The 14,518-nt window shown below is 50.4% G+C and overlaps 1 protein-coding gene across 1 annotated transcript in view; it reads right to left on the bottom strand.

The window, feature by feature from the left end:
* Irf8 (interferon regulatory factor 8) overlaps positions 1–14,518 on the bottom strand; it is a 23,209-nt gene that overhangs the window by 5,783 nt on the left and 2,908 nt on the right. The window contains exons 2-6 of the mRNA XM_005345773.2: positions 13,501–13,675; positions 9,550–9,733; positions 6,931–7,019; positions 5,236–5,341; positions 4,147–4,194 (exon numbers count right to left, since the gene is read on the bottom strand). Coding sequence (XP_005345830.1) covers positions 4,147–4,194; positions 5,236–5,341; positions 6,931–7,019; positions 9,550–9,733; positions 13,501–13,674 — 601 coding nt within the window. The 5' untranslated portion in view covers position 13,675. The remainder of the gene's footprint in view (positions 1–4,146; positions 4,195–5,235; positions 5,342–6,930; positions 7,020–9,549; positions 9,734–13,500; positions 13,676–14,518) is intronic.

The following is a 14,518-nucleotide window of genomic DNA, read 5'->3' as shown; positions in this document are numbered from 1 at the left end:
TCCTGTGCCCACACTGTGTCCTGTGCCCACACTGTGTCCTGAGCCCACTATATACCCTGTGCCCACTACATACCCTGTGCCCACACTGTGCCCTGCGCCCACACTGTGTCCTGCGCCCACACTGTGTCCTGCGCCCACACTGTGTCCTGTGCCCACACTGTGCCCTGTTCCCGCACTGTGCCCTGTGCCCACACGATGCCCTGTTCCTGCACTGTGCCCTGTGCCCACTACATACCCTGTGCCCACACTATGCCCTCTGCGCCCACACTGTGTCCTGTGCCCGCACTGTGCCCTGTGCCCACAGTGTCCTGTGCCCACACTGTGCCCTGTGCCCACACTATGCCCACACTGTGCCCACACTATGCCCTGTGCCCACTAATACCCTGTGCTCATGTTAAGCCCACATTGTGAACTTCACCCTGTCATCTCAGAGAAATTTCGGAACCAGAACCCCTCAACACACCCAGGAACAGCGAAATGTCTCAGAGATGCGCCAGCAGGACTGGCTCAGCAAACCCATGCTATAGCATCCTGAGCTTGGAGAAAGGACAGGTGGACAGAGCATAGGTGCCAAGCTGCCACACCTCACAAGTGACAAGTGCAGACCCAGAGGAGAAGCAGGTGACCGGCGTTCTCCATGCTATGATGCAAGTCTTCACCCCACCACTGAGATTCTAAGAATCCGGACACAGTCTAAGCCTGCTTTAAATACATCCACCGAGGACACTAGCAGCTCGCCCCACATGTGATCCCAGGCCCACCACTAATATCCTAAAATCAGGATCGGCACTATCACCATTAGCATCACCATCATCTCCACCTTCAGCATGGGATTCCAGCATTGCTTCCTCACAACTGTGTGACTTGAGGCAAGTGGCTTCACCCCTCTATCTGCTTTTCATCAACAAGGTAGAGATGGCAACAGCACCAGCTTTGTGGGGGCTTTTGTGTGACCACATGAGCTGGGGAAACAGGACAATATATGGTCTACAAATAAGCCCTCTGAGACTGTGCACCACAAACCCTGGTCTGCGGGGATCCTGAGGGGTGCTGAGTCAGAGGCTTTGGGCCCATCCACACACTGCACCCCTGCTGTGTGTTACTGGTCACTGCAACCGTTTTGTAGATGAGGAAGGGAGGCTGAAGAGGTGAAGGTGTAGTCCCTGCCAGCCTAGCTGTTCTGTGGGGGAGCCTGGTCTTGCTCTCCACAGCAGGCTGGCTCTGGCTCACTCTGAAACGCTAAGACATGCCAAAAAATCCTCGCTGTTTAATCCGCTCATTGACTAGACACAGACTTGGAAACAAGCTGGCAGCCTCAAGAGAGTTGGCAGCAGGATGGCACTGAGCTATACTCGGGGGCGGATGGCAAATAAAGAGCGGCGGCTCACACCCTAGCACTCCAGAGCCTGAGGCAAGAGGGTTGTGAGTTCATAACCATCCCAGGCTACACACTGAGACTGTCTCAGAAAAACAGTTAAGTTTTAAATTCAGACCTCTGAATTTTTCTGATAAATAGGAAGTCCATAGAACACTGGTTACCCACAGAGAGGCAATTACCATGGGGCAGCCCTCAAGGCCATGGCTCTCCACAGTGTAATATTCTCCCTCATTCCTTACCATTCCTCGCCACCCATCTCCCTCTGTCCCCTTTGTAGTCAGAAAACTAGGAGCCCTGGCTGTGGCTTATCTACAGAGGCAGGGTGTGTGACCTGGGTTCTGGAAGAGGAGCTCCAAGCAGTGGTGGGGACTCCTTGCTTTCCTCACATCTGCTGAGACAGCTCTACAAGGCTCAAGGACACTTCCTCCTCACAGGCTAACTTTACTGCTCACTCAGTTGGTCACAGGTCTGGGCCAGGCAACGTGGCCCCCAGAATGCATTGGTCAGCAGATTCCCAGGGCCACAGCCCAAGACTGACAAGGTCAAAGGCTGAGCCCATTAACCCAGGCCTCCTGTGGGGGATGAAGGGGGCTTGAGAACAGGCTAGGAGGCAAATGCCTTCTGAAACTTGAAGGAGCTAGGGTCTCTTATCTACAGCCAGGTCTAGAAGGACCCCAACACGCAGGCTGGCACTAGGTAAAGCATCATTTCCTTTGTGTTTTCCTTACTTGCTGGTCACCCACCTCTGCCCTCATCTTGGCCCCCAGGGCATGCTTCTACCTGAGCTCCACTGAGTTTGCCATGAAACCAGACAACACTGTGTCTCCTGGGAATGTATAGCGATGTCACCAGCCCCACGGCAGGCGGCAGTGAAGATGGGACACCAGGACAGATCCCTGCTCTGGGGCCTATCAGACTTATCACCCAGGACCTATGAAATGGGAAATAACCTATCTCCATAACCTAGAGGAAGTTGGAGTCATGGGTAGAAAAGAGCCCACAACAGTGTCAGCCTTAACCCTGGCACCCAAAATCGTACTGTAAATACCACCCATCACCATCAGCACCATCACTATCAGAATCATCAGCACGGCTATTATCACCATTATCAGAACTATTAGCTCTAGCACCACCACCATCAGTACCATCAGGACCATTATCACCACCACCATCACCATCATCACCGTCACTATCACCATCAGCACCATCAGCATCACCATCAGTACCATACCCAACAGCATCATCAGCAACATCACCAACGACATCATCGGCACCAGTACCACCAGTCTCAGCAGCATTAGCGCCATGTTACCATCAGAAACAACCCCTGTGGGGACAGCTTTTCTCGGGAAATACCTCTTGCCTTAAGAAACTAAACTTTTGCAGTTAGTCTGGCCCTGAAACCAGGTTAATAATTTGCTTTTGAGACCCTTCAAAGTTTTGTTGCCATCTGTCTCCCTACTGTGTTCTCTGCCTATTTAACCTGCCTTTAAGAAAACAATGTAACCAATCTTACTATGCCTTAGATTTCCCATGCAATTAGCTTTTAAAACCCAAGCTAAATAGTAGTTTTAACCTTAAATTATGAACTTTCCCATGTCCATACCAGAATAGTGTGAGTGAGTGTGTATGCATGCATGTGTGCATGCTATGGTAGTCATTTGCTGAAAGCAGCCCATAGATTAAAACCAACCCTAAACAAAACAAATATCCCATAAGTGTTAGAAGCAACATGAGGATAAAAATTAATAACATATCAGCTGGGCAGTGGTGGCACATGCCTTTAATCCCAGAACTCGGAAGTCAGAGGCAGGTGAATATCTGTGAGTTTGAGGCCAGCCTGGTCTACAAGAGCTAGTTCTAGGACAGGCTCAACAGCTATAGCAAAACCTTGTCTCAAAAACCCAAAAAGAAAAAAAACTAAAAATTAATAACATAGCAACTATTCTGGATCAGCTGGGGTAAGCAAAGTAACTTCTTCCCTTATAAAACTCTGCTCAAGATCTCTATTAAAAAAAAATAATTTCCCAGTATTTTCACACACTGTGCTAAATAAATACAGAGCAAAGCACTTTATTAGGGTCAGAGAGACATCAGACCCACATAATAAAGTGACACTGACCCAAAGACAACAAGACAGTTAGAAGACACAAGGAGAGAGGTAAAGAATTCAAAGATACAATCTACATCACCATTAGCATCTGCACCAGCATCATCACCTTCAGCATCACTGCATCATCACCATCATCATCACCATCAGTATCACTGCATCATCATCACCATCAGTATCATCTGCATCATCACCATCAGCATCACTGCATCATCATCAGCATCACTGCATCAGCAGCAGCAGCATCACTGCATCATCATCACCTTCAGTATCATCTGCATCATCATCACCTTCAGTATTATCTGCATCATCATCACCATCAGCATCACTACATCATTATCACCATCAGTATCATTTGCATCATCATCAGTATCATCTGCATCACCATCAGTATCATCTGCAAAGCAGACTACATTATCTTCTGCACTGATGCTCCTGAAGACCCTCTGGACCAACTGTGGCTACCTCAGGAAGATGTTCAGCAAATCTGGGCCACTTGTCTGCTCCCAAAAACCACGTAGAATGAAGAGGAAAAAACAGTCCTCGAAGCCTACCCCAGGCCACACTTGTCCATAGAACCTCATGACCCCACCCAAATCATGAGACTGTTTTCAAACAGAGCCTGTGCCATGCCCACCCACCCAGAACACCCTAGTACCTGAATGATGTGTGTCATAGGCAGCATACCCGGTCACCAGTGGCAGGCCTGTAGGCAGAGAATAGAAAGTATAATCCCACCTGGACTGGTTCTGTGGGCAGGGAGTGACTCAAATGTCCCTGGTGTATGGATGGGACACTAATAAAGCTGGTGTTGATGCTGATGGACAGATCCCACTCTATGTGAGCTCTCGGGCTCACAAACACGGAAACCCACCAGGGCAAAGTGTTTCCTCGGTGCTCTGGGATCCTGTCCTTGTGCCAGAAATCCACAGGACCATGCTCCCTTCCTACCAAAATGTCACTGTATACAACAACAGGGCTTATCTCACAGGGGAGCCTGGGGTCCCAGGCAGCTTTCCCAAAGACATCTCTGAACTCTGGGCCCCTTGCAAGACACTAATACTCACGGCCTGGAAACCTCATAGGCCTCCAGTGCCAGCTAAGACATCCTGGCAGCTCCTGTCTTAGCAGGAAAGAGGTAAAGGAGGAAACCAACATGCCTGTGAGGCAAAAAAATTGCTCACACACTATAGCAGGGGCCCCGGTGAATGGCCCTCTAAACATCTATAGCCTGAATGTACCCACCAGATGCTAACAAAAGGGTGAAGCCCTTATTTAACTTTCTAATTCCCCTGGCACTGCCAAGACATGTAACTGCCCATTGTGGTTCCAAGCTATTGCCCTGACTGGGGTCCCTTCTCTCCAGAAGTCCTGGGTCTCTCAGGGTCTGGGAGTGTCCTGATCATCTGAATGGAACAGTGAACCTATGTGAGCTGGGAAGGAGAAGCAGGGTGGCTGAGAGCTGGGGCCTGGGGCCTCCCTTGAATCTTGGGGATGTTGGCAGACTCCTCCTCGCAACTTCCTGGGGGTATGGGAGGAGAGTGGCCATGCATAACCACCTATTATAGACCAAGATACTTGTGCCTTCCTGGGAGCTTGCACTTGGCTAATTCAGCTCATGGCTGTGATTTTTTCACCTATCTAGACTTAGTAACCTCCCACAGGACATAGGGCCTAACAGTGACAAGTACCCCCAACCATAACATGAAGTACTTAATGGCTGGCAGTGCCGGCCATACACACTCACCTGCATTGGGCTGCTGGACCCACCAGTCAGGAAGGACCTGGCTCCTGCCAGCCTCTGGTGGGGATGGGCTCCTTTTGGTCAGACCCATGTACTCATCCACAGAAGGCTACAGGACCAGGTGACAGAAAATAACCGTTGAGTCACGGGTCTCCAGCACAGCCCTCCCCAAAGTCCATGCTTGTAAAACCCAATATCAGATACACAACGAAAGCCACAGAATCTGTCACCTTTATCTCATGAGACAGAACCTGACCTTCTCTTTGCAATTCATAAGACCCTAGACTACAAGCCCAGCAGCTGACAGTCTAACCAAGCTTGTCAAGGCTATGAAAAAGCTCACTGATCTTTTGATGCCAGGAGACATGAACCAGCTCTAGGGACACTGGTACAGTGACGCTGAATGAATCCTACTGTGCAGTGAGACCCTCACTCAGAGAGTCACATCACTCAGAGAGTCACATCCAATTACAAGAGGTCCTAAACCTCCTTCGCTTGTGACCCTAGTGTGCCATCATATTCATCTAATTGCTTCAGTGAGTTAGCCAAAAAAAAAAAAAAAAAGATACTGAAAACAGGACGCAGGACCAAGACCACCCAGAACGTCACAACTGCCATTTGCCAAAAAGCTGGGCCACACGAGGCAGGTGTTGTTGGCTGTCTGTACTATCCCACGGCCAAGCTTCAGGGTGCACAGCTGATGAGCCATTGCTAACAACAATCTCGGTTTTGTTTCAGTGACATTATGGTGCTGGGGATGGAAGGCAGGACTTTGTGCACGCGAGGCAAGCACTCTACCACTGAGCTACATCCCCAGTATCTTTTCCCTTTTGGTTTCAAGACAGGGTCTCATGGGAGTTTCCCACCTTGAAGTCATTCTGCAGCTCAGACAGGCTTTAAAACTTGCCATCCTCTGGCCTCAGCCACCTGAGTAGCTGAGATGACAGGTCTGGGCCATCTGTCATCTAAAATGCCCTCCTCTTCCTTTACATGAGCTGAATAGGGTTCGTTAGCTATGAAAGCCCCACCTTGTGCAGACATTTAAAATACAATCGAGATGCTAAAAAGAGACACACAAAAGGCCATCTGTTTAACTTAAAGAGACCCCATTGCACCTTCAATTACAGGCTACCAACCATGCATGCATCATCAGTGGATTATTTTAAGATCTTGGTTTCGCGTGTGCTGTTAGGAACTAGACCTTAGGCTTCATGCACCACAGGTGAGCGCTGGGTCACTAGCTAGTCCCCAGTCCAATTAGTGGATCGAAAGGGTCTCAGCCATCCAATTACAGTGGCCATTCAGGAATAAACTTTGTAGGTTAAAAAGCAAGCCATATAGTTGCCAAGAGGGCCAATAGGATGACCAGGAGTAATGGAAAAGGTCATGTTTTATCCTGGAAGCCAGGCTGAGAAGCAAGGCTAAGACCACATGGTGACATTTCAAATCTGCTATTCAACATGTTTAAGTAAACTTGGAGATTAAGAAAGTCTTGCCGGAGGCTCACAGGAGAAGACAGGACATACAGGACCTGACCAGGACAGGGAGGCTGGCCTAGGGAGGTGGCCAAGGAGTCCTTCACTCTGTCTCCTCAGCTAGAATTGTCACTTTCCTGGAGGGCCTGAGGCGCTCAATGCCTGTGAGGGGTAAAAGTGATGTCTGTCCCTCCCTGGAAGGTGTTTGGGAAGCCGCACTCACCTCCTTGATTAGCTCATCGATTTCAGAGCGACCACACTCCATCTCCGTGACATCGTTCATGCAGCCTGCAGGCACCACGCCCAGCTTGCCTATGGGAAAGGGGATGGACACCATGACCCAGGGCGGCCAAGCACTGCAACCTTTTATAAAATGCTGAGTTAAGGAAACAGAGGTGGTAAGCGTCCTCCCTGGCTTTGACCAGCAGCTGCTAGAAGGTTTGGGAAAGACTCAACCGTGCCTTCTCATGGCCTGGTCATCTGATCAGCTAGGTCGAAAGAGAGAAGTGGGTGCTGGGGGTTGTAAACACAAGGCTTTTAAAGGACAAGGCTCAGACTCTGGCTTCTTCCTCCTATCCGAGCCTTGCCTGGTGCGTTTTATACCAGACGTTCACTGCCTACATATTGAAGATAAGTTTGAAAACATCCAGAGATTTACTGAAGAATATGCTGGCAGATGGGGAGCCAGGTAGCAGAAAATCTCCTTGTCCCCTCCAAATATACATGCGTGTGTCTGCACACCTCTGCCACATGGCAAAGTCACACCTGTGCCCTGTTTCACAGCCCCCACCTGCCTCCTGGGGGCCCACAGCTTTATCTGCTGGCATCTGAGCCCAGGTGGCTTCTCGCCCACTTTGCTCCTCTTCCCTGATCAGAATTTGCCTTAGAAGATTAGCATCCATGAGATACGGCATGATCAACAAAGCCCCACCAGGCTCCCAACTCCCAGGGACCTGTGCAATCTCCCTACCACTTCACCCAATGTAGGGGCTCACTCAGAAGCCACTGCTGGCGCAAGAAGAAAGCAAGAAGATCCTCCCATCCCCCCCTCCCCCCAGAGAGGCTGGCAAATCACTCAGGTTCATAGTACAGTGTACCAGGACAAATGCTACGCAAATGCTGTGTTCCTCTGCTCAGAAGCCTGCTGCGCCTTCACCCCCAACACTGCAGGTGATGGGGCTCCACCCGTGCTATAAACAAGTCAGGGCCATCTACCAGGTCAAGCCCGGCTGAGCCTGGGGGAGCAGGGCACTGAGAGAAACTTCCCTATTGCTTCGAATCGTTTTGAAGACACACAGTCTAGAGTCGGGAGTAATTAAGGCTGTTGGACCTTCCAGAGGCTGCGCAGAATGAACCAGGCCCTGGGAGCCATAAGGCTCTTCCAAGGAAGGTCGCTGAATAAGCCTTGCCACGGTCACCTATTAGGACTCTGAGTCAATGCAACCAGGTGTCCATCTGCAGGTGACTAAGCTACAAATGACCAGGTCACACAACACTGCCAACCACGGTGCCACCACCTGCACCCGTCAAGCATCAGTTGGGTCGGCTTCCTCTTTGGGGGATTTTTTTTTTTGTTTTGCTTTTGAGACAGAGTCTCACTCTGCAGGCCTGGCTGGCTTTCATGCAATCCTCCTACCTTGGCCTCCTGAGTCCTGGGATCATACACACATACCAACACACTTCCTACCCCTAACAGACTAGACATGTCACATCTAGTATTTCATATTCTCCAACAGGCTTTGTCACCATGTCAGCTCCCTGGTGGGTGCCAGACAGGTCCGATACCAGCTCTCTGTCTATATGTTTGAGTCTTGGTTTTTACTTTTTAAAAAATTGTATGCCTGGTGCTCAATACCCCCACCGAAGCATGAGGACAAACCCAGAATTTATGTCCAGCCCCAAGAACTGTTGCAAGGCTTCGGCTATTAGCAGACTGCCTATAAGTTTCCAAAGAAGAAGTGAAGTCACAACTCCACAAGATTCTTTATGCCTGTGTGGAGTGGCTGTGAAAACCAAAGCTTTCAAAGACCCTCACAGACTCACAATGGAGATTAAACAGCTCTGATTCTGCACAGAACATGGGTTTAAAAGGATTCTGAGGTTAGCACTGAGGTCGACACACTCTGATTGATTGGTGATGTCTCACCAGAGCACAGGCACACACTTCTGAGGTTAGCACTGATTCTGATTGATTGGTGATGTCTCACCAGAGCACAGGCACACACCGTGTGGCAGGTTTCCGCTGTCCCTGCTTTCATCCCTTTACAAGTGCTTTAAGGATTTTACTGCTGGAAGGGACCTCAGGAATGATGTGATCCCCAACAGCAGTCACACGCTGAGAACCATCAGTGAGGCCACTGCTGCTGTCTTGTCTAACTGGAGAACTCTTCACTCAACCTTAGCCCACACTTTCCTCGCCCACTAGATAGACCTTCCCCGGCCTCCTCTGTAAACTTCTAGACAGCAAAAAGGAATTCTGAATCCCATGCTCTGCTACAGCAGACTATTCGGGGGAGGGTACACCGAGCTCGGGGGCTCTGCTGGGTTCCCGCTCAGACTATGACCCAGAGTGCTCTGAGCCTTGACCCAGGCTACCCTTCCCTGCCTCCACATGGCCACTCCCTCGGCAGGAAGTTGCCACTTGACAGCACATGGCGTGTGAGATCAGCAGACCAGCTCTCTGGGTCTGCTTACAAAAGAGAGAACAACTTTGTTTAGCTAAAGCAGGCACCCAAACCCTGTGGGTGGCACGCCTGCTCTGTGGAGACCAAAGGCTAATGGGGCAGAAGAGGGCAGGTGAGGGAGGGTCCTGGAAGGCTTCCTGGCCCCAGCGGATAGTTACATTTTTGCTCTTCCTCCGGGACAATTCGGTAAACTTTATATGGCTCGGAAATGTCCAGCTGGGATCGATCGGTCACTTCCTCAAAATCTGGGCTCTTGTTCAAAGCACAGCGTAACCTCGTCTTCCACGTGGCTGGCTCAGCTTTGTCCCCCTCTTTAAACTTCCCTTTAAAAACTGCCCAGGCCTGAAGAAAGAGAGAGAAACACAGTCAACACAGAGGGACACAAACCACAGAGTTCAGCATAAAGCCAGGACTGCAAACCCCCTCCTCCCCAGAGACTTTCTTGGCCATCGACTCTTGTTCAAGGTCAGCACTCCATGGGACTTCAGGGAGACCACTTTGTCTACTGTATCCGAAGAGACCAGAGCAACACTCTGCAAAGCCAGAATTTGAACCCATGCCCCCAGCTCCCCACACCCTGGGATACATCTTTGGCAAACTCCTTCTCTGGCTTGAGGTCATGACGCTTGAAGAGAAAGGTGTGCATGGCTTCACCAGTATGCTCAAAACAAAGACTTTCTGCTTTTTCAGATAAAGCCCTGAGCATGAAAAGGGAACCGTGTGAAACAGTTTGAATGTGACCACCATTCTTTCCTTTTAATAGAAATTTTGTTTTGAATTTTTTGCCTGATCCTGGCCATTTAAAACGCAATGGATTGCTCTCCCTGTTAAATGTCTATGTTTTTCTTCTGTGGTTTCTTAATAGCTAATTTTCCTGACCTGTCTAAAGCTTATGATGTAAGCAAAGACCAAAAATTCAAAGCAGGGCCTCAGTCAATATAATGCTTGCCATGCAAACATGTTCAAATCCCCAATGCCCACAGAAAAAGCTGGGTATGTGTGTCTGTGATCCCAGCACTGTGGACACGATAACAGAAGGATCCCTAGGGCTCACCAGCAGCCAAGCTAGCCTAATCCGTAAGCTCCAGGTTCAGTGAGAGACTTTGTCTAAAGATCTGAGGTGGAAGGCGATAGACAAAGACACCAACCCAGGACCCCTGGCTTCCAAAGGCACACACACCAGGGCACATGCACATCCATGACTCCAGGGAACTCTGAGGTTCAAGGCCAGCGCTCTCTGAACTGTTGATGCCAGATTCTGTATCTCTGCTCGGCAAGAAGCTGGAAGAACATTCCTACTGCTGAGCCTGAGTGGCCACTTCCTCTCTGACATAGTTGTAACCCACTTTTAGAAATATTTCTTAAGTAAATGGTTTCCAACTCTGGCCTTTATTGTAAACTGCATTGCAGGCCACTTACTGGCTTGTGGACTGTTGTGAATTCAAAGGCAGAAAAGAACAACTGGCAGACTGTAACAGTGATGTCAGGGTTGTTTGTGATTACTGGAAGGTTCTGCCTCTTTGCCACTGATGCTCAGAGTGGTCCCCACAGTGAGGACCACTCAACACACTGTCTAAAGCATTTTCCAGCAGTACCTCCCCCTGGAGATAGCCATCCAGGACATCTGCCACAGAAGGAAAGACCCCTCTCTAAACCACTGAGTGAGCCCATGCTCCAACAGCGCCTGAGGAGGCACAGAGGCCACAGCAGCGCTGTAGTCAGTGGGTCCATGATGGAACTGTCCTGCCTCAACAGTGCCGCCCTGTTCATTCCTTCATTCGGGGCTCACGCTTCCTCTGCGAGGAAGGCATGGAGGCTGCTACCATCAAACCAGACTCCACAGTCAGGAAGCATCCTGATAGCAAGGGCCTGCCCTGAGCCTTGCTACATCTGGCCAAAGACCAGCTCTACAGGACTGTCTTCGCTGCCTGGTCTCTCAGGGTCACCCAGCGCCGAAGCTCCAGAGTAGGTCATGCTGGGACTCACTGCTTGGAGTTTTTCCTCAGCTGACATTTAAAATGCAACACCAAGAATGTAGCTCAGCTGATAAGAGTGTTTGCCATGAGTGCATAAAGTCTTGGGTTCAATCCTCAGTGCTACATAAACCAGGTATGGTGGCCCACACAAGCAATCCGAGCATTCAGGAAGTAGAGGCAGGAGGATCCAGAGTTCAAGATCATCCTCAGCTACATAGCAAGCTTGAGGTCGGCCTGAACTATGTAAGTCCCAGACTCGAAACAAAATAAAAAATTAGCTCCTGTTTCTTCCTTCAAGGCCCTCTGTGTATTGGGTGGTGTGGTTGCTAAGCTATGACCAGTAGGGCCCAGGGAATCTCAGCCGTTGCCTGATTGATGTAAGCTCAGAGTCTTTTCATTCTCTATCTGTGGTCTACACAGGAAGCAGGCCCCAAGACACTGCCTGCAGACAGCACTGGACTCTCTGGGATAATCCCTTTCCCTCCCCCCAAAAAAAGCAAAGCATAAACCTTTTCCTTCACAGCCACATTTTTTAAAGGTTTTAATTGTCTGAGAATAGCAGGTTTCCTACTTCACCAAAATCCCTAACATGGCTCTATCTTCCCAAAGTCTCAACACAGGGTCCCTTCAACCGTCAAGAGGAGTTTGACTGATGATGCAGAGACACTCCACCCCACACAGAACAGCTCAGAAAAGCCTCTCTTTGCTCTGTGTCTCCTGGACTGTCCCCCTCCCCACACGCACTCGCCTCCCCATCTGGTGGGCACCCGTTTCTCTCCCGCCATTCCTGCCGAGATTGTTGTCTCATTTCAGATTGCCACACAGAGCGGCTGCGTAACCAACGGAAACACTGGGAATCTTGCATGTTCTTCTCAATGCTGTTGAAACGGCTTGTTGGCCATGAAGAGCGTTGCATAAGATGCATAAATCTGGGGCTTTATTTCAGGACTCCTGGTTTGCTGAAACAGGGAACTGGCTGAAGAGAGACTTATTGTCTCCTGCAACAAATGAGACCCCTGGTCCAGCACTCTGCCTTTTCTGTGGAAGAATCATGATGGTCGTTCTGCCAAGACCCTGCACCTCAGGTTAAGTGTCAATGCTCGTCGTCACCAGCTCAGTTCGGGGTCTCATTGGAAAGGGGAGACTGTGCCCCAGAGTGCAGCATTCAAGGCAGTTTGGGCAGTCGCAGTGCTCTGCAGGCTGGGCTCCCCCCCCCCCTTGATCCCAGTCTTGAGTCAGTTCTGGTCCTCAGCAGTTCAATTTGCTTTCCTCCCCACCCCCAGCTCCCCTGAACACACAGAACTAAAGGCAGTGGTTTCCAGCCTGGGCTCTGGGTCAGGCCACCAAGGCTGCAGCTGTTCACAAAGTAGAAGTCTGGGCTGACCACGACCTGTAGCCCTGAAACTCCCAGAGAGAAATGCAATGCCTAGGGCCTTAGAAGCACCCGCTTTGACTGTGACAACCCACAGGGGGTCCTGACCCAGCCTGCCTGTAGAGCTGGGCTGGGCTGATCCTTAGGGAGAAACCACCCTACTTCTCAGTACAATAAAGGGTTAAGACCTTGAACCACCTGACTCCAGACGCTGGCTATATCACACAAGGGCTATGAGACCTGGAGAAGCCACATCTCCTCGCAGCGCCACTGCAGAATGTCAACAGGAATGTCCCCCGCCACACAGGGTGAGATGAGGAAAAGAAAAGACTAATTCAAGCTGACTATCACCCCAGCTGTCTGACCTGCTCTCAGTGGCAGCACTGACTCCTCTCAGAAGGGGAAACAGCAGGGGCAAGCTCAGGGGCAAGCTCAGGACGTCTGCCCCTCAAACCCTGACCCAGAAGCAATGATGGAAGCCTGTCGCCCTTTCTGCTGGCCCTGTCATGCCAAGCAGGAGTCTCACTTTGAGAAAGTAAAGACCGAAGCCTTCCATAGTACACCGAGCGGAGCCTGGCAGTACGTCAAGGCACGGGGGTGCAGAATGGGTGGGGAAAGCACACTTGGCTTCACAAACATGCTAGAGCCAAGCACTCTTCAGTGTTTCCTTTTAAAAACTGGGTCAATTGTTTAGTCGTCAGGACACTCTAGAGTCAGGGAGAAATCTGAAACCCCCGCGTGGGGATGCAGGTGCCTTTTACCTTGAAGATGGAGGCATCCACTTCCTGATTGTAATCCTGCTTGCCGGCATGCTTCCAAGGGATACGGAACATGGTCTTCTCGTCGCTTTCCCATATCAGCCCCGGGTACAGGCTGCTGTCAATCTGCTCAATCAGCCACTGCCGGAGCCGACGCCCGCCATTCCGGTCACACATCCTTGGAAAGAAACAGATCTCTTACTATAATAAATGTGCCTTTCATGAGTCACGGTGACCCCAGAACGGACAGGAAGATCAGAGATCCACACAAAGCTGCTGGCTTGGGAGAAATCTGGGCTGGTGCCAAGAGAAAACAGTGGCACCCCATGACCCTAAACCCAAATGAAAACTGAAAGCCCGAGGGACCCAGAGCTGCCTGTCCGAAGGTGTGCCCCACCCACGGCTCTGGCTGTGTGTCCCAGCTCTCCCTGATCTCCTGTGTCAGAAAGACACTGAGGGCACCTGCAAAGAAGCAGCCGCTCTTAGATGATGCTGAACTTTGCTACAAGCTGCCCACCGCTCTGAGAACGAGCCTAACCACTGATACCCAGGGGCTGTTGTCCCTGGCAGACTTTAACCCCGGCACTTCCTGAGAAAGGGGGTACCCTCAAGGGGGTACCTTTCCTCGCTGGCGTGGTAACAGCAATGTAGAAGAGTATAGGGTCTTATTCCCACTGGGAATGAGTCAGAGCTGAAGTCATGTTCCAGCTAGGTGACCTTAAAGCCATTTAACCTTGTTGGGGATTCAGTCTGGGTGATGAGCGTAAAGTACCTGCATCAGGGCCTGTGCCCTAGAGGACTCCTCCAGTAACACAGATCCTCAGGGATTCTTATGACCAACCCTAGACGAGAGCAAGGCACGGTACAAAGCCAACTCAGGGGCTCTGTTTCCAGGCCCTACCATCCCCAGACACCTGATGGCATCCTTGGACATTCTCACCAGCACTGCCAGATAAATATTCCCTGCCGACTGGGGAAAGAGAGCATTTGTGCCCTGAGTCCTTTTTTTTTTTTTTTTTTT

Source organism: Microtus ochrogaster, chromosome 4 (genome assembly GCF_000317375.1).
Source record: "Microtus ochrogaster isolate Prairie Vole_2 chromosome 4, MicOch1.0, whole genome shotgun sequence".
Lineage (NCBI taxonomy): Eukaryota > Metazoa > Chordata > Mammalia > Rodentia > Cricetidae > Microtus > Microtus ochrogaster.
The sequence above is the reverse complement of the archived record's forward strand: the minus strand, read 5'-3'. Positions and strand labels throughout refer to the sequence as shown.